General features: G+C 48.7%; 1 protein-coding gene across 3 annotated transcripts in view; it reads left to right on the top strand.

The window, feature by feature from the left end:
* DUSP10 (dual specificity phosphatase 10) overlaps positions 1-23826 on the top strand; it is a 76291-nt gene that overhangs the window by 31697 nt on the left and 20768 nt on the right. The window contains exons 1-3 of one of the 3 annotated variants that reach the window (XM_075749322.1): positions 17356-17454; positions 18976-19047; positions 19142-19987. In XM_075749322.1, coding sequence (XP_075605437.1) covers positions 19186-19987 — 802 coding nt within the window. In that variant the 5' untranslated portion in view covers positions 17356-17454; positions 18976-19047; positions 19142-19185. Of the gene's footprint in view, positions 1-17305; positions 17455-18975; positions 19048-19141; positions 19988-23826 lie in introns of those variants that run through there. The other 2 variants (XM_075749318.1, XM_075749321.1) reach the window with 2 other exon arrangements.

Genomic DNA, 23826 nt, shown 5'->3' with positions numbered 1-23826 from the left:
ACTTTGTGATTAAAAAAAGAACAGAAACCTCAGCCCTCCACCCTGTTAGTTTCTGTGCATCCATGCGTGTGTATCTATATATACAGAGTTTTTTTAAAAGGCTGTTCAGTGGTCTTTCCTCCTCCATCTCTCATTCATTCAGTAGGACACTGCTTCTCCTGGCATACCAATAAGTGGGAGGATGGTAATGCAGGGCACACCTTCGGGCTAACAAGTGTCACCTGAAAGTCAGAATTCTAGCCAGGTTTTTGACATAGTGATCTCCCAGCATGACACTTAGTAAAATTTTCTTTTTGCCTTCCTCCTGCATGATGTTCAGTTCTCTCATTCAGCTGGATACTGGTGGCAAATCTGTGGTACCTTCAGTATGGCCAGGATGTGTATTTCACTGCCAGACCTGGAATACAGATTCTTGAATGCTGTGCACCACTAATGCACCATTGAATAATCCTTGTAATTATTTCTCAGGTCATTTCTTCTCAGGACACCTATATCCTGAGCATACATTAACAGTGCACGTAAGCTGGAGGCGATGGCTCTGTTGTCAGCTTCAGCCTGGATCGGCAGCTGGATAGACGGATGCTGGTGTGCCCATCGCTGCTGGCTGCAGATCTGGCCTGCCCATGGCGGTGGCCACAGCAGGGGAGGGGGAAACTCTTCCCTGGGGTCAGGGTCACCCGGTAAGTATCAGCATCCTGAGATTAACAGGAGAGTTGTGCAGTATCAGAGCTGGTCACTTGCTTCTTTGAGGCAACAAAATATTAAACATTTGGTCCATCAGAAATGCTCGAGGCATGTGGTTATGTGAAGTCTTCAGTCGGTAGATTTTTACTACTGGGATTGGTAGTAATGGAAAAAATACCTGCCCTTCTTTGGGATTTGTAAAGGGATTTCTTAATAGCTTCCACTATCCCTTTGTAATTAAGGGCATGAGCCTCCAGTGGCACAAAAAGGCAAAACTCCCTTGGTGTCATTAGAGCTATTCTGACCAATGTGACAGGGGACATTGGCCTCACTGGTACCGTTGACCTTGGTTACTCATTTTTTTCAGATTTCCACTCAGAATTACTCATACCAGTTTTTCAACTGGGATGTGTGTGGTGACTAAGCTGGGTTGGATGACTCTAACATAGTTCATTATATGTTATGCTAACCTGAGTTGTTGTTATATTTAATGTACTGATTTATGAAAAGTATATATATTGGGGGAGAATGAGTATTTTACTATATATGGAGATCTCCCCTTGTAATATCAGATCAACTTTCAGGCACTTGATTTTTACTATTTTGCATGCGGCAATATTGAATTGGATTTAATGCTCCACGGAGCTATGTAAAATGATGCACTAAGGGAACTGGGAGGCAAAAAGGCCTTTAAATACACTGTAATATTTAGCTCCTGATGTCTGTGCAGAAAGGAGCGGTCTGAGACATTTGGCAACTCTTGCCCACAGCTGTCCTAAGACATACTGTCCCTGATCTTCTTACTGTACGGTGGGTGTGCAGTACTTTAAAGGTAATACATTAGCAATGGGTTATTGTGCTCCTCCAGCTCTGCAGGACCTGGAATACCAGTGCCTGTTGTTACACCCACAGTGGTAACTGCTCTCTGGTATCCAGACTGCAAGCCTGGAAAAAGTTGTCCATCAGCACAGAAAAAGTGTGTGAATCCTTTGTTTTTCTGCTGACAAATAGTTATCTTCAGGGGAAAACAAAAATAAACCGGCTGATTTGGTCAAGTAGATCCGAGTTGAAAAGTTAAGAGACTATATCCTGCCTGGGAATGTATATTTAAGCATAGGGTGTACTAAGATCCTCTCTCTAAACAGTGGGTTATGGAGCTGTGGTACTGTACCACCAAGAAGGTGTTTTGCAGCCTGAGGAGACTTGTTTTTGAAATCTCTCGAGTCCCATGCAGAGTTTGTAGGATATGGCCGTGTTTTATAGCACATCCACCTGACTGCTGTTAAACCGTGGCACTGTGAAACCCTTGGGTAGGTGTTACACCTTCTACTGGTGGTGGCATTTCAGCAAAACCTCTTTTCTGCCTCCCACAAGGGTTACATGTAATTCCCTTGCTAAAGAAAATCAGCTCTCTGTGACCTGGTAAGGTGTGAGCTGCATGCAGGTCGGAGGGTAGTTGCCAAAATTACTCACATTTTTTATATGCTGCGCCACCGTTCCAGATACCAACTCTGTGCCAGTTTTGATTTCTAAATGTATAAAGCTCATGAATCACCTTTTGTTTCCCTTTTCTGTAGCTTGATAACGAATGTTTTTCCTTTAAAGCTTTTCCTTTACTGTGAATATCTGACCATGACTGGTTGACTCCGGTCATCATGGTCATGAAAGACTGCAAATTGTGAAACGTTGTGCCTTGATGAAGACGAGTGAGCTCATCATGGGGATCCAGCGTGACTCTTCTCCCAGGCATTTTGTTCATTAGCAGGGGAATAAAGTCACAGAGGAGCAGGAAGGCTTCTGTAATGGGAAAGATCAACCCAAAAGATTAGGGAACAGCTCACTGCAACCCGCCTGAGATTATCACAGCCCTTTTCACTCGGCTAACTAGCACGTGAATTGGGGAAGTTAGGTCACCAGATTTTTGTGGTGCTTCTGGCAGTGTGGGAGTATCCCAGAAAATTAGGAGGCAGCAAATGTGTGAGGAGTAATAACGCTGTGTTTTACACAAGGCGTAATTAACACGTGGAAGTTCCTTGCGGAGAGAGTCTCAAGGTCAAGAGGCAAGCGGGGATTAAGAGAGTGAACGAAACACTTACAGGGCTAATGAGACTGCTCCTAACAACTCTGTTAGAAGGAATCAAAAGCGCTAACAAGTCTTGCCGTCGGGAGCGTTTGCCAAGGCTTGGATACTGTAGCCGTTCCTTGGTTGTCCGTTGAGGGGTTCGTTCAATCTTTTGCTGAATCTCTTTGCTCTCAGAGGCTCTGTGTCAGAGTAGGTGGGTCACTGGGATTGCCAGCAACGCCAGTTTGTATAGCATGGGGGGAATCACCAAAAGCATTTTGTGTGTGTGTGTGTAAATATACCTATGCACACTATGTAAATTGAAACTATTTAATATGCATAGTTGTTCAGACCTCACTAAATTTTATGGGTGAAAAGTCTGAAGGCATGACATTGTCAAGGAGAAAAGTTGTGTTTATCACCTTTTTGCTTGCAGGCTCATTTTATATACTGACCTCAGCAAATGTAGCAATGAAGACAGCAATATCAAGGAAAAAAATCAAAACAAAGCCTCCCAGCTGCTTACCCGTGCACGTTCCCAAATCTTACACTGAGCTAGGTTTGAATTTTGCAAAGCCTTTCCTTTATAATGGGCTGAACAAGCAATCAGGTGAAAACAACCTCCTTTTCCCTTCCTCGTCCCGCTCCCTCCCCAAATCTGCACTGTGTAAGATCCTCACACCAAAGTTTGCAGTCTGAACTAAAATTTTTGAGCTCTTCCTGATATCTTTGTTTCTTTGGAATGCCTTAGTGGAATGTGCATGTCCTAGTCCCCTGAGAAGTGGCTCGAGGTCCCTGCTGTTCCCCGGCAGGCTGAAGGACATCGATCCAGCCAGGATAGCAGCCCCCATCACTCTCCTGAGCCCAAGCTGAAGTTTTATTTACATAAAGTTTTTTCTGGAAAAAGTTAGTCATGAATGAAATATCCATAAAATCACACAACTGTCCTCTTAAACTTTTATTTCATCTATTTTGAAAGGATGTATAATTTTATAATACACTGTAGTCTTTTAAGAAATGCTGTGGATGAGAGATGACTTATATTTGCAGTGATGAATGGAACAGATGAAGAGACCTGTTGTTTATCATCCACCATGGCAGTTGCATACATCCTTCGCCTGATGAAGCAATTCCTTACTTATGTATCGGGCGCTAATTGTTTGCTGCTCTGTGTTTAACACAGAGGACGTTGCTCACTCCCGTGGCATTTACAATTAGTGCTAATCACAGGCAGTGTAGTGAGACACAGGTGGTACCTAAATCAAAAGCCAAAAGGGGTGCTGATTTTGTTAAATCTATAGGTGGGAACATCGCTATTTCCTTCACCAGGAGCTGAGTTTATCCCTGCCACAGGCACCCTGCACTATCCCAGCCCCTCTTGGGAATGAAGGTGTGAGCCAAGAGTTGGGAGGGGGCCAGGCAGTGGGCAGGACAAACAAACGGGATGCCTGGGAACTGCAGGACCCCTCTTCTCTTCTGCTCTTGACACCCTGACAAGAGAGCGGTGGGAGGATGAGGGCTGAGGAGAAGCAGTGAAATGTGTTCCCTGGCAGGGAAAGCTTTGGTGATTCATTATCAGAGCCTCCATGGGTCTGAAACAATTTTCCTGCACATTTCTCAATCCCTCTTCTGCTCATCCTGCAGATAACTAGGTGACAGGCAAAGACTCTTTTGAGAAAAAAAATAAAAGTTAGAAGTGAAAAACAGCATCACAGCAGCAGCTGGCAGAGCTGCTGCAGATAAGGGCTTGTGACGATTTCCATTACGCTGTTGTTTGAGTGCTTACGGTTCAGCCATTAAAATTAGTTTGGAGCTAAAAACTGACATTGAGTTGCTCATCTCTCACACTGAACACACACAAGATATGTTTTTTATAGCGTAGGTTCCCCATTCTTGGCCAAATTTATAGTAAATAGATTTGCCCCCGTCTGCTAGCTGCAGGCACAGATTTAAGCATGCCGTTTGCAGGTACGGGGCACAGAGCTACAAGGGAAATTATTCAGGTGTGGACCCAGAGCTTGTTCTCTGTCCTCAAAATGGGCAGGCTGCCGTATGGCTGAGTGTATAGCACACTCCAGAGCTTCTCCGTGTGCGCCAGTGAGAACAGCGCACAAGCACGCTGGCGTACTCAGCTGTGCCTACGGGTCCTTCTGGACATGCTGCTGGCCTGAGTTGTGACATTTGCTGGCCCCTGTTTGGCCATGATATCAGAAAGTTGTTTTGTGTTTTTGTTTGGTTTTTTTTAAAGGTAATGCAAACCGTAAGTTTCAATCCTTTACGTTTTTTTATTTTTGGAACCTGTTTAATCGATAATCTATGCTTAAAAGGGTAATGAAACTCCAGTTCCCATCCCTTTCCTCCAACAGACCCTGGGCAGTGCTGCTACTGCTAGTAGTTGCTGAATTGCGATATAAAGCTGCCCATGTGGGCAGGGAAGTTCATCTTCAGTAATATAATGGGAAAAGTCCCTTTGGAGTGTTTATTTCTGAAGAAGTCATTCAGTACTGTTGGAAGTAAAGAAACAGAGAAGATAAATCTTCCTGAATGTGTGTTGCGCCTGTACAGACACACGGGGATCTGGTAGCTGCTGTTGTCAACGCGCACGTCTACTGCAATGCCTCTGGAAATACCTCTTGGAAAAAGTGTTCTTCCTTAGTGATTTTCTGTGGTGTTTCCAAAACACCACACGTGCCCGAGCAGTGCTTATTGGGTGGATTTTCCCTGGCCAAGCGGCAAAGCAGAATGGGGCCGGGATGTGGAGGGGAACGGGGATATCGTACACCAGATGAAGGGTGTAATCCCCTCTTTGGGAAGGGGAAGAGCCAAAAGGAGTCAGGGAGATGGCGAGACAGAGTTTTCTTTTGCAGTGTGAGTGCAGGGATGGTAACTGCTCCTTGCTGAACATTAATCCCATAATGGCCAGAGGCTCAGCAAACCCACGTCTGTTGCCCCACCTGAAGACCATAATCTACTCACAGCTCCCAGGGGCTGTGTGACTGTGACTAAATTAATGCTCATCAAGAAAGAATCTTTCACTTCGTTATATCATCACTTTTTATTATTACACTCCTTCGATTAGAACCACGGTGAGTAATTACTCGCACTGTTGACTTTGGCATCTCCTCTTAGATCTCCTGCGATAAGCAGCGAACAGGGGGGTGACTCAGAGCACTGGAGTGATCCGGGGGCGATGTCTAATTTAGGCAGCGATGGTCGGGTGCCTGATCCGGGTGGTTTGGGTGCCTCATCTGGATGGCATCACTGCCTAGAAAGGAAAAGGACTAAAATCCTGAATGAAAGTCCCTTGACAGGACTCAGAGCAAACCCACATGATACCTGGAGCAACAGTGTTTGCTGTAGTACCGCTGCCTCTGACAGGGGGAAAAAAAAAAAGCTGTTGTTTACTTTCTTGCTGGCCAGATGGCATTAGTCATATTTGAAAACTACTTTAATCAGACTAATAGTAAATGCATTCGCTCCGCTAGGAAAAATCCTTTTCATTTTTGAGGAAATCCGCTTGATTTGCCTGATGCAGCACAAATGATTGGCACAGCTTGGAAATATTTGCACAATACTCAGTCCTGGTGTACAGGTGACTGTTTTACTTGACTTTGCTATCGAAACCTTTCTCTTCTGCTAGGTTACAGCCACTTACACTGGCTTCTGGAGCATTTTAAGGCTGAGTCACCACATCATAAATAACATACAAAGTCCTGCAAGTTTACTGTATCTTTATTATTAGATCTCTGTAATTAATGGCCTTATTTTGGAGAAGGAGGGGAAAGCAGCGTTCTTTGAGTGTGTTTATAAAAGCAAAATTGAGCAGGGCTTAGGAAAAGGAGCAGAATTTGGAAACAATGCTTTCAGTTCACATAGAACTGAAATTCTGATGCGTGTCCTGGCACGCTCTTACTGGTTTGATCTTGGGGCTGAGAGACGTCTGCCCTGGATTCTTCCTGCTGCGTCAGCTCATCACTCTTTTATGTCCTAAACAGTCTGGTTTTAAGATCTGGGATCTCTAAGCCACCATGCCCCTCCACCCATTATCGTGCAGATGGTCACTTTGGAGCTTGTAGGGCCACTTCTGGGTATGGCACCATTGGAATGGCTTGCAAAGTGCCAGGTCCTCTTTTCCTCATCTCATGTAGGTGGCATGGAGGACTAGTCAACGTGCTGACAACTCTCTGAGGACACACAAGGTCCATTGCTATGAGGGCACTCTAAACTGTTCTTCGGTGGTGAGGAAGGAGGCCAACCTGGGGGCTGGTGCGGTTGTTGCCATGTGGGTGGTGTGGCCAACACTGACTCGGCTGTGGAGGACTGGTACTACCACTGCTTTCATCTGTAGTGACTCCTTCCAGCCAGAGCTCAAAGGATGACCCACGAATTACAGAGATCACCTGCAAAAGGCCACCACGGTGGAGTAATGGAGCAATACGGTGTTGCATGCTAATGATCGTTACAGTAGTGACAGCCAGTCCCACACCTCCCTGAATACCACCATGCATATCAGTTCAGGTGCAGCTTTGAGAAAGCGAAGGAGGCTGTGATTAGAGCTTGCCCATCCAGTTCCCACTATCTGCAGTTTGCTGCTGAACAGAGAAACAAGGGCTGAGCTGACCAAAACCACGAGCAGACACTGAAGATACAGCTGTGCTCTTTGAGAGACTACCATAGTCAGAGAAAAACTGTGTGACCTAAAACTATGACACAAGCATCTCACTAAGACATGTCTTTCTAATACATGGCACCAGCTGCAGGGTGAAGTGCTTCTGGGATGTGGAGGCAGGGCCACTGCTTGCTGGTAGGGATTTTATAGCCAGCTCGGGAGCAGCCATGTGGCCTCCTAGTGAGAACGGAGTACTTATAAAGACTGAAGGAGTTCATTAGAGGTCGGGAGAAGAACAGGGATTGGACTGGTGTAAGAAAAAGGACTGGTCAGCTGTTGGCTGCATGCCGAATTGCTTTCGGCGGGTAGCAGGAGGAAAAATGATTGTTGGTCCAACCAACAAATTAATCTCTCAAGGAGGTATCTAAGTAGATGGTAGGTGTTGTGATAATTCTCAGTGGGCTGGGGAAGCAAGCCCGTAATGTGTAATCTCCAGTGCTGACATCTGTTGTGTGAGTCCCTGCACTGTGGTTTCACAATCCATCAGCTGCAGGATCATCAGCGTGGGAAAACAGAAGTCGTAAGAAATGCCTGGACACATTAATATTAACCCTAAATAAGCTTCGGGGGTTTTTTTGTGCCTTATATACACATAAGAGAAGGGCACCGCAGTTTCTTATTAGGAGCAGCCAGCCTAACCCAAGCATGAGTAATCTACCTTCTAAGCAAGAATAAGCATTTTGCACAAGATCTATATTTACGGCCAAATACTGCTTGCTGTACTCTTGCAAGCGGACATGAGGGAGCCACCTTCCTCTTCTCCCTCGATTACATCATGTTGTTTTCCTTCTACCAAGAGTGGTAGAAGTCCCTTAGGAAGTCCCTCAATCTCATGGGTCAACTGAGCAGGATTTGCCTTAAAATTTTTATCAATTGCAAGCATTGATTATACTGATTAGCTGGTTATACTGTCCCGTTGCTCTGTTACCTGAATGACCTGCACTGATTTATGTGGTAAGAGCGTAGTCTGCCTGCTTTAAAGTTTGGTCACAAGCATGAACCACAGAGACAGGCTCACCCTGTAAGAGCCAAATTGACCTGTAGTTTTCTCCTACCACCTTTAACCCTCAATGTCCTTCCCTCATCTCCTGGTGGCTTTAATATATTCACGCCACAAAGGAAGAGGGAACATTGGAACCGTGGCGAGAGAACCTGCTGTTCCCCCTGGAGCAATGCCCTTTTTAAAGGCTCGACAAGGCCAGCGCATCGTGCTAAGCTAAAAGCATTGGTGACCTCCCAAGGAAAGAACTTGGCAGCAGCAACCTGCAAGCTGGTGTCTCCCATCGCCTCGTCTCACCTGCACCACACCTCGGCGTGTTGTGCGACCCAGCTGGCAGCTGTGAGAGCAGAAGGAAGCAAGGAGTGGTTTTCTGGTGGGAGGGTGGCTCTATGGAGGCCAGAGATGCTTTTGATTAAACTGTCATCCTTTTTCAAAGGGAAAATCTCTCACTGAAAGCTGCATAAACCCACATAGGGCTCATTGGCCTTTGGTACAATAGACTGGCAAGGGAAGCACCCTCTGTAGTTAAACTGGTTTGTCGTATCAGCGTAAGGAAGATGGTGAGCGTAATTATTGCTCACCACCTCGGGGAGGCGGAGGAGGAGGGACACAAGCTCGTCCTGTGACCCAGAGCACTTTGCTCATTGACTAACGAGATGAAAATTTGGAGCCTATTAGTACAAATTCCACTTTCCCTGTTGCCTGACTTTGGCTCCACAGGAGTGACCACTGGTTGCTCAACTGTGGTGGGAGGCATGGGATTTGTGCTGAGGAGCCTCTGCTGTACCTGCTTGCCCCACACTGGTGATAAAGCAGGCTGTGGCTTGCGCTGTGGTAGTCATAAGTAGAACAAGGTCAACTGCCTATTTCAGTCAATGTGACAGAAATAGAGTTGATCTCAATAAGATCCCAGCTCTTTCTTCCTGTTAACTTCTCAGTTCCAATTTTAGGATTGCTGTAATCAAGCCGAGGAAAAGGCTGTTTATCCCGTGGAGGGGAAGTTTCTTGAAGCCCAGGCAGGAGGAGAGGAGTCACTTGAAAACATGCTTTAAGAAATGAGTCTGTGGTCCACAGAGAGGGTCTGTGAGGTTCAGGAGTTGTTCCCGTCCAGTCATTTGTGTGGCCACGCAGAAGGTACATGGGTCAGAAGAGGACCTGTTCTCCTTCCCTTCTGGTGGTGGACACACTGATGGAGGGAGGTGGTTGGGCTGAACCACCTAGCCTGGCTGAGCAAAAGTTTCCAGGTTCACAAGGCTGCACATCCATTAAACTGTTAAAATTCTGGCTTTGCGCAGAGCTTCCCCTGCCTGCTGCCGAGGAATATTGATGCTCTTTTCGTTGGAGGTAAGATGTTGCCAGCTCTGTCTAATACAGATGGAAATGGGGCGGGGTGGAAATTGGCACTGAATGCTGATCTAAATGAGCAGCAACTTACAACACAAAGCCTCCACCATAAACAAATTAGTTAGGATATTCTCTTAAGGACCAACATTCGGAGTGGTTTTATGATAGTTCAATTAGTTTCCTCCAAAACACCTGCGAATGCCAGAGCGCAGCACTGCTGACAGCTGACTGATGCGCTTTACCTTGCAGCATGCCCGTGCGTGTCCTTTGTGCCCTCATCTCCCTGGGCTGGCGGGAGGGCTGGGAGCCCTGTTTAACCAGGTGGGTGAGCTGCATCGTTCACGCCCTGAGAAAGGCTCAGGTGGTCTTTGAGCAACAGACCCGAGCCGATGGTTTCCCTGCATGGGTGGTGCTTTGCTGGTGAAGCTCTTCTGCTCTGTGTCCCTGGACAGGGGCAGATCAGCCCACCCTGGGGACTGCTCGTTGCTGCCCCTCTGCTGTTTTGGCACAAGCGCCCATGCAAATTCAAGACCTGGCCTGGTGCAAGGAGAGGTAGAGGAAGTGGGATCTGTGCCTTTTCTGCTGGCTCCTGTCTTGGTGGGATGACCTCCCCGCGCCACATGCCTGCATGCGTGCGTGGACCAGCACAGAGCAGGCAGCGAGGCAGGAGCAGCGACCGGAGGTGCCACAGGCACAAAATGTTGGGTTAAAAAGTTGCTTGTGAACCAGGACTAGTGCCAATTATCTGGGCTGCGATTTGCCCCCCGGTAGTCAGGTTGCTCATGGCAGTGAGTGGGGCCGGTAAGAGCTCAGCTCTGCGGCAGACACGCATCTGCTGCCTAGCGGGGCTTCATCAGTGTGCAGCATTGTGCTTTTTCACAGCCCTGACCTTCACAGCCTGGCTGGTGTTTGCAGCCGAGCAGGACCAAAACTGCAGTCCGTGTGGAAGGGCTGATGTGGAAGCTTGTTCTGGAAGATGAGAACATTCTCACATAAGACAGGAGCTGCCCTTCCCGAAGAGGGGCCATACGGGGGCCACTGCTGTAGCAGCTACAGCAGCAGTTGAAACAAGCATCTCCGAAGATCTGTTCTGGTATGCTTCCAAGTGCAGACAAGCCATAAAGGTCATATTCCTGTCCTGCTTCCCCTTTTGTTTATGGAAGTGGAGGCAGAAATAAGCAAGACAGAGTATTCTCGCTCTTGTGGCTCCAGAGGGATGACCCTCATCGGCCAGTGAAAGAAAAACCAGGAGGGAGAGCACACAGAAGGCAAGGGCTGTCCCTTCTGGCAGGCAGGCAGCTGTCCTCCGTGGCACGAGGAGGAAAGGGCTTGGCCTTACCTGGCTTTGCAAAGGGGCACCAGGGCTCAGGCTTGCCCGGGAGCACACCCACAGCATCTCTCAGCCGGGGGCCTGGAAGCACCCTCCAGAGCCCTCTGTCCCACGGTGTCGGCTGCGGCGTGCCCTCGCCTACCCCGTGCGTGTCCTGTCTGCACTTCCCAGGCTGCCAGGACAGGACAATCGGATATTTGCCTCTGGGAAGGAGACCTTGTGCCAGTGCACCGAAAGGCAGAGTTTGCTCTCATTGAATCGATAGGGTGGTTTGGGTGCGACGGAGAGCGGCGTTTGGCCCAGCTGGCTGTCAATAGCACTGCAGCTTTCTCAGCTCACAGTTATTGTCAGGGCAGCAACTATTCATGCACTTATTTTCCAATAGAGCTGATTTGAATAATTCACCTTGCCTGATCTCTTTTTGAAGCCAGGAGCCTTTATGACCCCAAACTGCTGAACAGAGCTGTACGAGTGACTCCAACTGGACTTTCTCCAGTCTTCTTGCTTCCTAGCTCTGCTTCCCGTCAGCAGTGTCTTCCTTTTGGCTCTCCTAAGAGGGACAGAGCGAGGGATCTCACCAAATCTCTAAGAAAAGGAAGTAAGACCATGTCTGGCCCAAAGGCAATTTATAAATAAAGACCTTCAGAAAGCAGTTCCCTTTTTCTTTTCACACTTTCTTACTCCTTCCCTCCCTGGCCCTCATGTCCCCTCCTGCACGGCACAGATGTGCCGCCCGTCTCTTCCTGTTGACGTGCTCCGGGTGTTGCTTCATGCTGGTGGTGTAGGGGCTCCAGGAGCACACCTGAAGGCTTCCTGTGACCGGAGTCTGTTCTGCTCCCTATGGTACGTGTACCCCGGGGAGGTCAGTAACTGCATGGTCACCCAAACAGCTGCTGCTTAAACAGGGAAATCATAACGATAAAAGGACTGTAAAAAGAAATAATGATCTGTGTCTGTCCTGCTGAGGTTCCTGGCCAGGCTGCAGCCAGAGGTGGTTGGAGAAGCTTAAATACAAATGAGCAAGTTGGACCAAGGCAGGTTGGAAAAACCAGCTGGCTTTACTGGAGCAAACTCCTGTTTGATCATTCCTCTGCTGCTTTAAAGGTGGCATACGCTGCCAGGTAAGTGGAAATGTGTTTGTTTTGAGGCCCTGGGTAAATGTCCTGTAGAGGAATTAAAATGTCAATCTGTAGCTGCAAATGTTTAATGAAATTGTATAAACAAGGCTGTGAGCGCAGATCATCTTCTCACTGGAGCACCATGTCTTAAATGTGTTGAACCCCTTCCCGCCCCTCCCAGTGCGCAGCTGTCCCCATGCTTTGCTGGCAGAGGGGTCACTGAGGTGCTCGTGGGGCTGCCGGAGGCAAATTCCCCTGGGTTAGCTCATCCCCTGCTTCAGATGCTGTTCAACCTAAGCCATCCCACCTGCAGCAGCTCAGGGTGCTTGCAGGGTTGTCTCGAGCTGAGATCTGCCACCAAGCACCAGGAAGGCAAGGGGTGATGCTGCTCACCGCCGTGACCTCCGTGCCTGAATGGTCCCATGGTGTGCCCTGGAGAAGGGACAGCCGGCATCGCCCGCGGCTTACCAAGCCCACTCAGGCTGCAGCAAAAGCATCCACATGGAGTTACAGTGCCATAGCTATTGCATTTTAATTTCTCACCTAGGACATTTCATAGCGGCTTCGTCATTGAAGATAAGCCACAAAAAGCGAACAGGAGTACAAGGATACATCTTGATGCTTACTATTGGATCTTATTTTCTTGATAGACACATTTTGTGCACAATTTTACACCCACACCCTGCGTTAGAAGATGAACTGTTTGTCTAACAAGGAGTTATGTTTCCTTTCATACTAGAGGATTAGTTAAGAGGGAAGTTTGTATTTTACTGAGGAAGGTGGCTTGAAAACAGTCTTCAATTAAAAAAAAAAAAAAAAAGGTATCCTTTTCTTGCAAAAGGCTAACAGAAACTAAACCAAATGGTTTCTCAGCTTTGCCTCTGTAGTGAACTGACATTCCTAATGAGGACAAACGAAGGCGCGATGCAGTGCATTAAAAACTATCAAGAATCAAAGAGTGCTTGAAAAACCAAATGGGCAAACTTAAGTCGTGAATACATAGAAGTTCAGTCTGGCTCCAGGGAGATCTGCTTTTAGCCAGTTCACGTGATACCTACTGAAATGCAAGATACTGGTTTGCAATTTAAATACTGTGCTGGTTAACACCTTTGCTTTCCCCAGGTTTTCCTGTTTTCTGCTCCATGGTGTAAGCTGTTGTGTAGCTTCAGGCAAGTCATTCAACCTCTTGCTTCCCATTTCTGCCGTTAAAATTGGGAACTTTCTTTGCTCTGTTTAAATCCCAGTCTCAGGAGGGACCTTTATTGTCTTTACACAGCCTGTTACAGCGAACACTTAACTTTGGTTGTTACTCTGTCCTAAAACCGAAATAACGCTACCACTGAGAGGATGTGCGCTGCCAGCAGCGGGACGCAGGAGTGCCCGGTCCCGCCGTCATACAAAGCACAGAGCGGTCGCGGCGGAGGGATGTACTGTCTTGTACATCAGGTCAAATCCTTTCCTCACACGTCATTTCGGAGGAGATCTGAATGTTAAGGGGGACACAGGACAGCAGACCTTCCTCTCTGCTCAGACGCAGGGGAGGTGCTGTACATGGCTGTGTTGGTGAAGGTTATTATTATTTTTTTAATCCCAAACAAGAGAAAAGTTCCCTGATTGTAGAGCAGAAGGTAAGAATGGTTGACGTGGAAGAAATCTTTCAATAACAAGGGACTCTTTAGTTTGAGAGCACTTAAGGGATGTCTGTGTTACTGGTGAGAATTTTGATGGCTTCTTTTTCACATCTGTTCAATATTCAGCACATTTTTTTAGCAATCTTTACCCTTTCTGTGAGGTTGAACGGGTTTGATTGGATTTTATGCAATTAGTATACTGTGAGAGTTTGCTTCAGTTCTGAGATGATTTCTCTTTGTCTGCTTGTGGTTTTCTGCAAATATCTGAGCAAGTGCACCATAATGGCGAAAGCATTTGAGGAAAATGAATGTCAAAATCCCGTGTGCTGCTCCTGCTGGAAGTGGGAATTTAACTAAGATCTGCCAGCTTTCATAGTAAGAATTCTTGTGTGCTTTTCAGAAAACAGAAGTTTAGTTGTTAGGGGATAGATAAGTTGTGTCTCTTATGGGTGTTGAATTACAGAAAGCAAAAGTATTTAGAAAGCTGCTCATTGAATATGCTCAGAAAAAAAAAATCACAGCGGGTTGTGGTTTCTGAGAGCAGGAAAAAAGCCAATCTTATGTCATAGGCTAATAAAATATATTACGGATGAAGTCAGTAAAAGATCTGTAGGAAATCCTCTGAAACCGGGGATGAATAACAACTTATAGTCAACATTCTTAGAAAAATATAAAGTCAAATATGAGACAAAATTGCATTTGGCCTCCCTTTATATTGTAAGAAAACTTGGCAAAGGCTGAGTATCCTTCAGAAGGGAGCAGTGCTTGCCACGGGTAAGCTCTGCGCGGCTCTTCTGCAGAGTGAGCTCCTCCATAAACAAGTCACGAAACATTTCCTCGGCGCACTTTGTGACTACTGAGAAATTTGGTCAGAAAGTGAAAGATAGCTAAATCAGTGATTCCAAGTGTTTTCTAGCAAGTGTTTCCTTTAGGACACGTCTAGCTTCGGGGGGATGCCCAAACACAGAAACACGGTTTCCAGCTCCCCTGGTTGGAAGGACCATTTCAGGCAGTGAGTCGAGCACAAGCCCATGGAAAGCTCCTTCCCTAAAGCCTGAGCATGGCCTGAAAGGGCAGTTTTGAGGGAAGCATGAGCTAATCCTCCTCTCTACGGTGACCCTGGTGCTAACCGCAGCAAGCCACGGACAAGAGGAACAGCATAAAAAAGCTACAGTGGTGTCTCATGCTGGCACCTCCAGGGAACCGAACCATGTTTGTGGAGAAACTCTGAGACCGGTGCGTTTCTCCATCGATCCGTTCGCTGTCTCACTGGGGAGGGCAACTCTTAATGCAGCAATTGCAGGCTGGTATTAGAAGCCTGACTTGCCTTTATGCTGGGTATCACGGCGACTTACATTTTGTAAGCCTTCAGAAGGTAATACCTCTGGACTTGCAGGTTTTGCCAGCGTGAGGATGAAGCCACTGCATGGCTGCCTTGCTCAAAGTCTTGACTCGCGTGTTTGCTCTCAGTGGGAGCAGGCTGCTGGAGGTGAAGCTGTTGCATGCGAGAGCCTCCCCCCCGGCTCCCCTTTCCTCTCCAGCGCGCGGGAGAACTGGTACCCTACCGCGGCATCGCAAGACTGGAAAGCAGAAGTCTGAGTTTGTGCTGGATGAGTCACTGTCCTGCGAGGAACATTTAGGGGAATTGTTTCAAGGATGGCTGTGAGGAGAACGACTCGACTTGTGGTTTAAGTCAGGGCTATTCATAAAAAAAAAAAAATCAAGTATCCAGTGCTTCTCAAATCTTGTTATCTGTTTTCATGAGATTTTTTTAACTCTGAATTGCTGAATGCTGATATTACTGCATTTTACACTATTTTTGGTAATAGAACCAGTTGGATTGGTAGTCACAGTTTGAAAATCCCAGTTGAAAAATGAATTCTCCACGTACACACCAGAACCAAAAAATCTTTGGGGGCTAATTTAGGTTCAATGCAATCATATTGACAACATCTTATCCGCTCTAACCTCACCCTTCCTCTAGCTCAAAGGGTTCGTGTTCCCGGTTGTAGGTGAGGCTCTCCAGCACTACGTCTGTCAGGGAGGACATGGCGGGATGCATCGTTCTGGCGACGCCACTGTCTCTGGCGTGGTGGATTGATCCGTGGTGGATTGATCCGTGATGGGATGTGGTTGCTGAACCAGGAAATGCTGGAATGGATTGCACAGTGGGGAAGGAAGGGGTGCAAAAACCTCGTGCTGCTGCCAGGTACCCTTCTAGTGTTTGATGAGTAAATCCATACAGCTCAAAAATCAATTTTCACCTTTTGCCTTGTAGCGAGGGTGAGAGCTCATTATTTCACCCGTGGCAAGGTGTGACAGAAGGGATGAAAGGGATTTACACTCGTCCTTGTAACTGGTCCCTAAAATCTTCTCCTCACGCCTGTATTGCTTTCCTTTTTACACTGGGAGAGTCCAGTCTAATCCGAACGCACGTGATCTTTGCTGGGCGAGGGTGGACTGGCGGTATGCCAGAAGCTGGATTTGAGCTGAATTTGCATCACACGGAGCGACTGGATCCATCTTTAACATGGAGGGCAGGCAGGCAGAGGCCTACAAGCCTAGCCAGCTCCGCGCTGCGTGGGGGGGGGGGACATCTTCTGCTCTCCCCGTGATTTATAGCTGCCGTGCGGGGAAGTTATTGTTTTTCTACTCAAAGTATCTTGTGTGGGCTTATTTTTGTTAGAAGAGGAATGTTTGGAAAGGCATCTAAAAAAGACGCCTCCTTGATTTGACACCGCTTGTACATCACCCAAGTGCTGGTTACGGGCTCTGGGGAGGACGGGCAGGACCTTTGCTCTCCCTGCCACGCTTTGAAGACGGTCGGTCGCCTCGCTGGCCCTTTCCCGTGGGTTGCGTAAATAGCTCTGCCTATGGAAACGACGCGTCTGGGCTACGGGCAGTCGCTCTCTGTCAGCTCGCTTTCTTCGAAAGGCAGTTTGGGGAGCGGTGGTGATGGCGGAGGTGACGCATCCCCCCCTGAGGTGCAGCTCCCCGACGCGGTGGCCTGGCCCAGGAGGTGGCAGGCCGGGGGTTACAGGGGCCTTTGTGGCTCTTCCCGGTGAGGGCACGGATTTGGGCTGTTTGGTTGTTTAACTGGGATGCTCTGACGTTCGGCTCGGGGGGGGGGGGGGGGGGGGGGTGGCAGCGCCGCCGAGGCCGCCGTATGACCCGGGCGCTTCGCGCCCCTCGAGCCGCGCCCCGGGGCCGCCTGCGCCCAGCCCGTCCTGCGGGGGGCGCTGCCGCGGGGGGCGCGCGGCCCGGCCGCCTCCGCCTGTCAACGGGGAGCAGCTGCTGCCCCGGGGCGCGGGGCCGGCGCCGCGCCCTCCCGATTGGCTGTCGATGACATCACCGCCCCGGCGCCCCGCGAGCCGGTCACGCCTCCGTCCCCGCCCCGCCGCTCGCCGTCGCGTCGCTATTGGTCGGCGAAGCCGCCCGTCGCCTCACGCCCCGCCCCCGCCGAGCCGTACATTTACGCGGTAGCAAAAGAGAAAGTAACGAGGATGGTGCGGGCGGCGCGCGGGACCCGGGGAGGGCGGTGTGCGGGGCAGCGGGCGCGAGACGCAGCGGCGGCCGCGCGGGGCCGCGACGTACCGGGCCGGAGCGCGCCGCGCCGGTGAGTGAGTGCGCGAGCGAGCGAGTGAGTGCGAGCGCCGTGCCGTGCCGTGCCGTGCCGTGCCGCTCCGCGCCGCCGTCCCGTCCCGTCCCGTTGCATCCCTCCGCGGGGGGCCGGGGGAGCCCGGGCACAGCTGCCGCGGCAGGGAGCACCGGCCCGGCCCTCCGCGCGGGTGGCGGCGGCCCCGGTTCCCTGCGCTCGGGGTAAAACTTCAGTTTCCCACTTCTGTTCTGCTTTTTTTTTGTCTTGTTTCCCCGTCCCTCGCTAGAGGAGCTGCGCTATCTCCCTCGTTTATTTAATTTTTTAAAATCGCGTCAGGCGAAGACGCTCGGGGCTTGTTTATCCTTTTTTCTGAGCAGCGCGAGGGGAGGTTTGGGAATACAACAGGAGGCTGGAAAACCTCCCGGCTGAGCCGCCGCTGCTTCGCCCGGCCCCGGGACCTCCGCCGTCACCGGGCGGGTGGGTCGCGGCACCTTCCCTCGCTCCGGAGGTGCCCGCGGGTTTGCTCCGGTGGCTGGTTTTTTGGTTTTGTTGTTGGGTTGGTTTTTTTTTTTTGGGGGGGGGGGGGGAAGCGTCTCGCGAGCCGCCCCGGTAGGAAGCCTCGCTGTTCGGGACGGGGCATCTCCGTGCTCCCTGTCAGTGCGCCCGGTGCGGTGCTGGACGGAGAGGTGAACCGGTGCCGCCAGCGCTTGCTCGGTTTTGGGGGTTTGGTGGAGTTTGTGAAGTTGCTGATAGGATGTGTTTTTCAGCGAGAGCTGCAGCTGCTCCCAAAGTTGCTGGGGAAGAGGAGACACTCTCTGGGCTTTCTTAGGTTGTCTTGCTCTTGTTTTCCTTTCCTCCCGAGCGGAGAGCGTGGTTTTCCAATGCCGTGTGCCGTCTCTTAGCAAACGGCAAGCCGAAGGTTGGGCAGGCTGTGACCTTGGCCGGGGCAGAGGGGACCACTCTTGCTAGGAGCTGTGAAAGGTGGGATCTTCTGCCCCTGGGGCTGCTGGAGAGCAGCAGCCTTCCCGGGCCTGGAGCTGGGGACTTAACGGGGGCTGGAGTAACCTCTCTGAAGGGGGGGTGGGGATGGAAGCGCAAAGCACGGTGCTTATTTCTTGTAACGATCTCCAGAACCTAATTTTCCTGTCTTGTGTTTAGCTTCGTGTGTTCAAGTTTGTAACAGTCTCGCAGAATTTATTCACAAGCTAATTTTATTCTAGCTTGCTGGAAAAGTTGCATATCACCACTGACACATTCAGTTCCTGTGCATTCTTCCTAGTAGTCGAGTCAGCCCAGTAGTTGCTTCCCTTGCAGTAAGCAATGGGAACAAGACATCATGCCTCTCTGTCACTATCAGTTGCGTACCTTGCAGCCTGGGTTTTCAGAATAGCTCAGCACCATCTGCATGTAGACAAATGCTTCCTCCTGGGTGTAGCTGCACAGTCCAGGCTAGTTGCATGGATTCTGTGTGCCATGTGCACGCATGCAGGTAGCTGAAGAATTTGCTGTAGGATTGGAAGAGATTTTTTTTTTTTTTAGCGACTACTGTGAGCTGATAACTGTCAGAAGGGGTTGTTAGGTTGTTACCCATGGATAATGGATGTTGGCAAAGTAAGTAGCTGTATCTGTGGGGTTATGTGATTTCACGGCCTGTTTTCATCACCTTTTTCTTCTTCCCGTTTCCCCTTCCTTTTTTCTTTTGCAGGGTGATCTTGAGTTCTTCTTAACTTGCTAGTGCTCAGCCTCCTCATGCCTCCATCTCCTTTAGACGACAGGGTAGTAGTGGCACTTTCGAGGCCAGTGAGACCTCAGGATCTCAACCTTTGTTTAGACTCTAGCTATCTTGAATCTGCCTCTTCTGCCAGTGAGAGCCACTCCAGTCTGCTCGGCGCAGCTGTCGTGTCCCTAAAGACTGCTAATCTCACGTATATGCCCTCATCTAACGGCTCTGCACGCTCCCTGAGTTGTGGATGCAGCAGTGCCAGTTGCTGCACTGTGGCAACGTACGACAAGGACACTCAGGCCCAAACTCAAGCGAGCACCAGCAGCACCAACGCCGGAGCCTCCACCGCCTGCCCTGCCAACCAAATGGTCAACAGCAATGAGAACGCCGGCAGCTTGAGCCCGCTGGGCGGAGTGGGGGGCCCGGTCTCAGGCACCACCAAGCAACTCGCTAGCATCAAAATAATTTACCCCAACGATCTGGCGAAGAAGATGACCAAATGCAGCAAGAGCCACCAACAGAACCAAGGGCCTGTCATCATTGACTGCAGGCCGTTCATGGAGTATAATAAGAGCCACATTCAAGGGGCTGTCCACATTAACTGTTCTGACAAGATCAGCCGGAGAAGGCTCCAGCAGGGCAAGATCACCGTCTTGGACTTGATCTCATGCCGGGAAGGCAAGGACTCCTTCAAGAGGATCTTTTCCAAAGAAATCATAGTTTATGATGAGAATACCAATGAGCCAAGCAGAGTAATGCCTTCCCAGCCACTCCACATAGTGCTGGAGTCACTCAAGCGAGAAGGCAAGGAACCCCTAGTCCTGAAAGGTAATCCTCCTCTTTGACTGTGTGTAACCTCCTGGTTTTCTTTGCAGTGCGTGTATTCTGCCGTCAGCCTTGCTGATGGTTGAACTTTCAAAGCGTTTGTTTATTTCTGGGCGGGCCTGTGTGCCTTGAGTCACCGATGGCAAAGCGAACGTCTTCCATGAACATAGCGGGGAGATGCTTGCATTTCTCTGTTCTCCTTGAGTAGCGGAGAGGGTGGGAACTGGAAGGAGGAGGAAGGGTGCTTCCTGGTGTCTGTCTGTGCAGACAAAGAATTTCCCCCAGTGCTTGCTCTGAGTATTTATAGCCCAAGGAGCAGAGGTCCAGGAGGGTATACTTCTCTTTTAGCTCATCGGACTGACCTTTACTTAGCAGCCTTATTTTAGTCCATATAAAACTGAACTCATAGGTGCTGGAGATGACCAGTAGGACAGTAGAAGAAGGGAGGAGGAACGATGAGTGAGGCCAGTTGGTCTGAGGCATTGCATCATGGACCAGTCAGCAAAACTTGAGGAGCAGTCAAGCCTTGTTTTGGTGATACGGGGCGAGAATAGCGGACAAAAGGAATAATTTGCCTTAAAAAAAAAAAAGTGATCTGAAAGTGTTGTGTTTACATGTATGCATGCTTATATATGTATATAGCTTTCCTGTAAAGCCTTCTGTGTTAATGTGGTGTTTGGTCTATCCCTTAATGCTTTAGGAGAAATGAGCCCCACCAGCTAAGGCAGCATCCAAGGACACTGCTCTTTCTTCATCTGATTCTGTAGCTCCTACTGATAACAATGCTGCCCTCTAGATCGAATCTCCTTTCCTCTGGGTGTTTATGCCATTCGGAGGCATGGTTGGCAGAGACTGGCTGTGGCACTGAGAAACTATGGAAGGATTTGTTGCTTAGCTTGTACTGTATACATTCACTTAATTTTTCTGTACAGCTTACTACTTCTAACCTGTACAATGTGGCAGGAGAATGTATTGGGCTGATAGTTTATCCCCTTTCCTCTGTTTAGTTTCAGGTCTTTATAGGAGCTAAGGGTCCTGTGAGATACTCCTCTGTGGGTGTATCTTGTGGAAGCTTAAAATAGCACTGAACTTTCTTCTTGCTCCCAGCAAGTGTATGGTCATGCTGGGTTTACTTTGACACTTGCTACAGGTTTCCAGTATGCTTTTATTGAATCTCTCAGGTTGTGATGGTGCCCTTCATCTGTAAAAAAAAAAAAAAAAAAAAAAAAAAAGGAGAGGAGGTGCCCCTGGGTGCTGTGCTGGGTTTAACTGAGTGCTTGTGGGACTGCTTGGGCTGGTTTTTGTTTTCAACCACTGAGAAATGTTAGCATCTGCTTCAAAGACCTGCTTAGCAGAAATCTCCTCCCCAAACTGTTCTGTCAACAGATCTGGAAGTGTGCTAGAAGACAGAGGAAGCCCAAATCCTTTGCTTTTTGGATGTAGCAGCTGGCTGGACCAGAGCAGACCTCACCTGGGGAAGTGTGTAGCAAGGAGCTTCCCCCTCATCACCTTAACTCCTCGCCCTCCCTTTGAAGTGGGGCTTGAACTAGGGTCAAATGGTGTTGAGCATACAATAAAGCAGCATTTAGGAAGGCTGTGGTTAAGTTTCTGAGCTGGAGGAGTGCTTGTTATTTAGTTTCACTTGTCAGATAGCTTTTTTTTTTTTTTTCCCCCCTCCTGTCCTGGTTCAGCAGCCCAGGAGCTGGTGTGTGCATGCCCCTGGGTTCAGGCACCGAAATGAAACTGGGGGTAGCTGGGGAGCCCTCTCTGCCTCAGTTTGTTATTTTGAGCGATTTCTCCTGCTCGCCGCAATCCGGTCCTAATTTATTGCTGGCCCATCTGATCCCCGGTGTTGTGTTTGCAAACACTGGTTGCTAGCCTGGCTGTCCAAGTTTATGTCCCCCTGATCCGGTGCCACCTTCTCCATGTTTGGTGCTGCCTGTCAGCCCGCAGACCCGTTGCCGTTTTTGTGGCACGGTGTCGTGTTGTGGGGCGAATCCGATCGGTAAAGCCGAGGGTTGAGTTACAGCTTTGGCTTGCAGCACGCTGGGGTAACAACGTGGCCCTGCCTGTATTTAGGTTTTAGGTGCCCGAGTCTTTTTACGCAGCAGAGAAACTCTCTGCTGTTTCCAAAGGCCAGGCTGTGATCTATAGATAAATATATGTATGGGGCACCTTATTAGGCTCAAGTTGAAAAGAGGTGGCCAGATTTATTTTTAATGTAGCAGACCAATATATAAACTAGCACTGTGACAAGAGAACATTGGGGTTTAATGTATGTTGTGGTATGGGGGGCGGATTTGAAGACCTCTGTTCCTTCTTTCTATCCATGCCTCTCTTTGCTGCTTCCTTTAACACGGAACATTTTTTTGTCATAATTATAACATTTGCATAATTTTGATTTAAGTTCTTTAGAAGCGAAGATTTGCTTGGTTTTTTTGTTCAGAATGCCGAACACTTGGGACAGGCATAAACCTCCTATTTTTATGTTCTACATGGGTTCTAGCAGCCTAAGCTGTCAGGACTGAAGCTGCTGCTCAGTCTGTATACAAAATAGGAAGAAGTCATACTTTACTCCTGTACTCACACACCTTCCTACTAGACCATGGTATTGCGTGCTTACTGAAACCTAAAAGCCTCCCTTTTTGTGGATTTTTTTTTTCTTTTTTTTTGCTTAGCATTGGGAAGGAGAGGAGGACAAACCAGTGATGTGAGCCCAGCATCCCTTCTGCTTGAGGCCAATGGTAAAGCTGTTGCTGAATTTGGGAAGGGAGAGCATGGCGGTGTGGCCCCAGGCTGGCTCAGCAGCCTGGACCCTCCTTGGTGGGGCTGTACCCCTTTCTCTCCTGCGAGGCATCTCCACCTTCCCTGAGCGCCTTGGCTCATAGCAAAAGCAGCCTGAAGTCTTGGGGCTTTGTGTGCTTGAGTTTGCTACTGGGTCCTAAAAATAGGAAGTGGGAAATTCATTTGCATTCAGATGAAAAATATCATTTCATCCAGAATGAAATGCTTAGGTTTGGAGTTGAGCATCTCTTTTCCAAGTTAAATTAAATCTACAAATGAAATGAAATGAAAAATTGAAGCATCTGTGCCAACACATTTCAACGGCTTTTAACCCAAGAGGAGTTGCCTTTGTCTCCCTGGCTGGTGTCTAGTGGCATTGTCTTCATCCTGTCCTTCCTCCTCTGCCTTCCAGCCGCAGCAGTGGGAGCCTTGTGAACCTGCTGAAGTCCTGTGTTTAATTTTCAAAGGCTTCTGCATTTGGCTGCAGGGAAACACCAAATTAAAAGCAGAGGTGCAAAATGTAATTTGGTGAATAATTTTTTTTCCTCCCTCTTCCCCCTGCCCCCCCCCGCCCCCCATGCTGTAAACTGATGGCTAGACTGCTGCAAGGGGGATGGGGAGGAACCGGCTGGTGGTGATAACAACTGGGTGCTTCTCTGTTCTTGTTCCTGATCTGAGGAGCTTATTTATGCTCTGGCTTTCAGTCTTCTCATTGCTCATCTGACAGGGAAATAAATGAAATGACTTGCTCTCATTATAGCCGGGAGTGTAAGACCTGCCAGCAAACCACTTCATGCTTTCTGCCACAGTCTAAGAATAGCTTCAGTTCTCTTGCCACACCGAAGTCACATATCGGAGAAGTTGAAACACCTACAGAGGGACCAAGACACCTGTAAAAGGAATAAGTATCTGTTTTATGCTGTCCCATGATTGTATAAAATACTATGATCAACTGCCTTTGGAATACCTGACCTGGTCAGAATCTGTTGCAAATCTTATAATTAATTTATTTAACCTTGTTGGTGTTACTTTAAATCGTAATGGATTTATAATACCCT

The sequence above is a fragment of the Balearica regulorum genome, chromosome 3 (genome assembly GCF_011004875.1).
Source record: "Balearica regulorum gibbericeps isolate bBalReg1 chromosome 3, bBalReg1.pri, whole genome shotgun sequence".
Lineage (NCBI taxonomy): Eukaryota > Metazoa > Chordata > Aves > Gruiformes > Gruidae > Balearica > Balearica regulorum.
The sequence above is the reverse complement of the archived record's forward strand: the minus strand, read 5'-3'. Positions and strand labels throughout refer to the sequence as shown.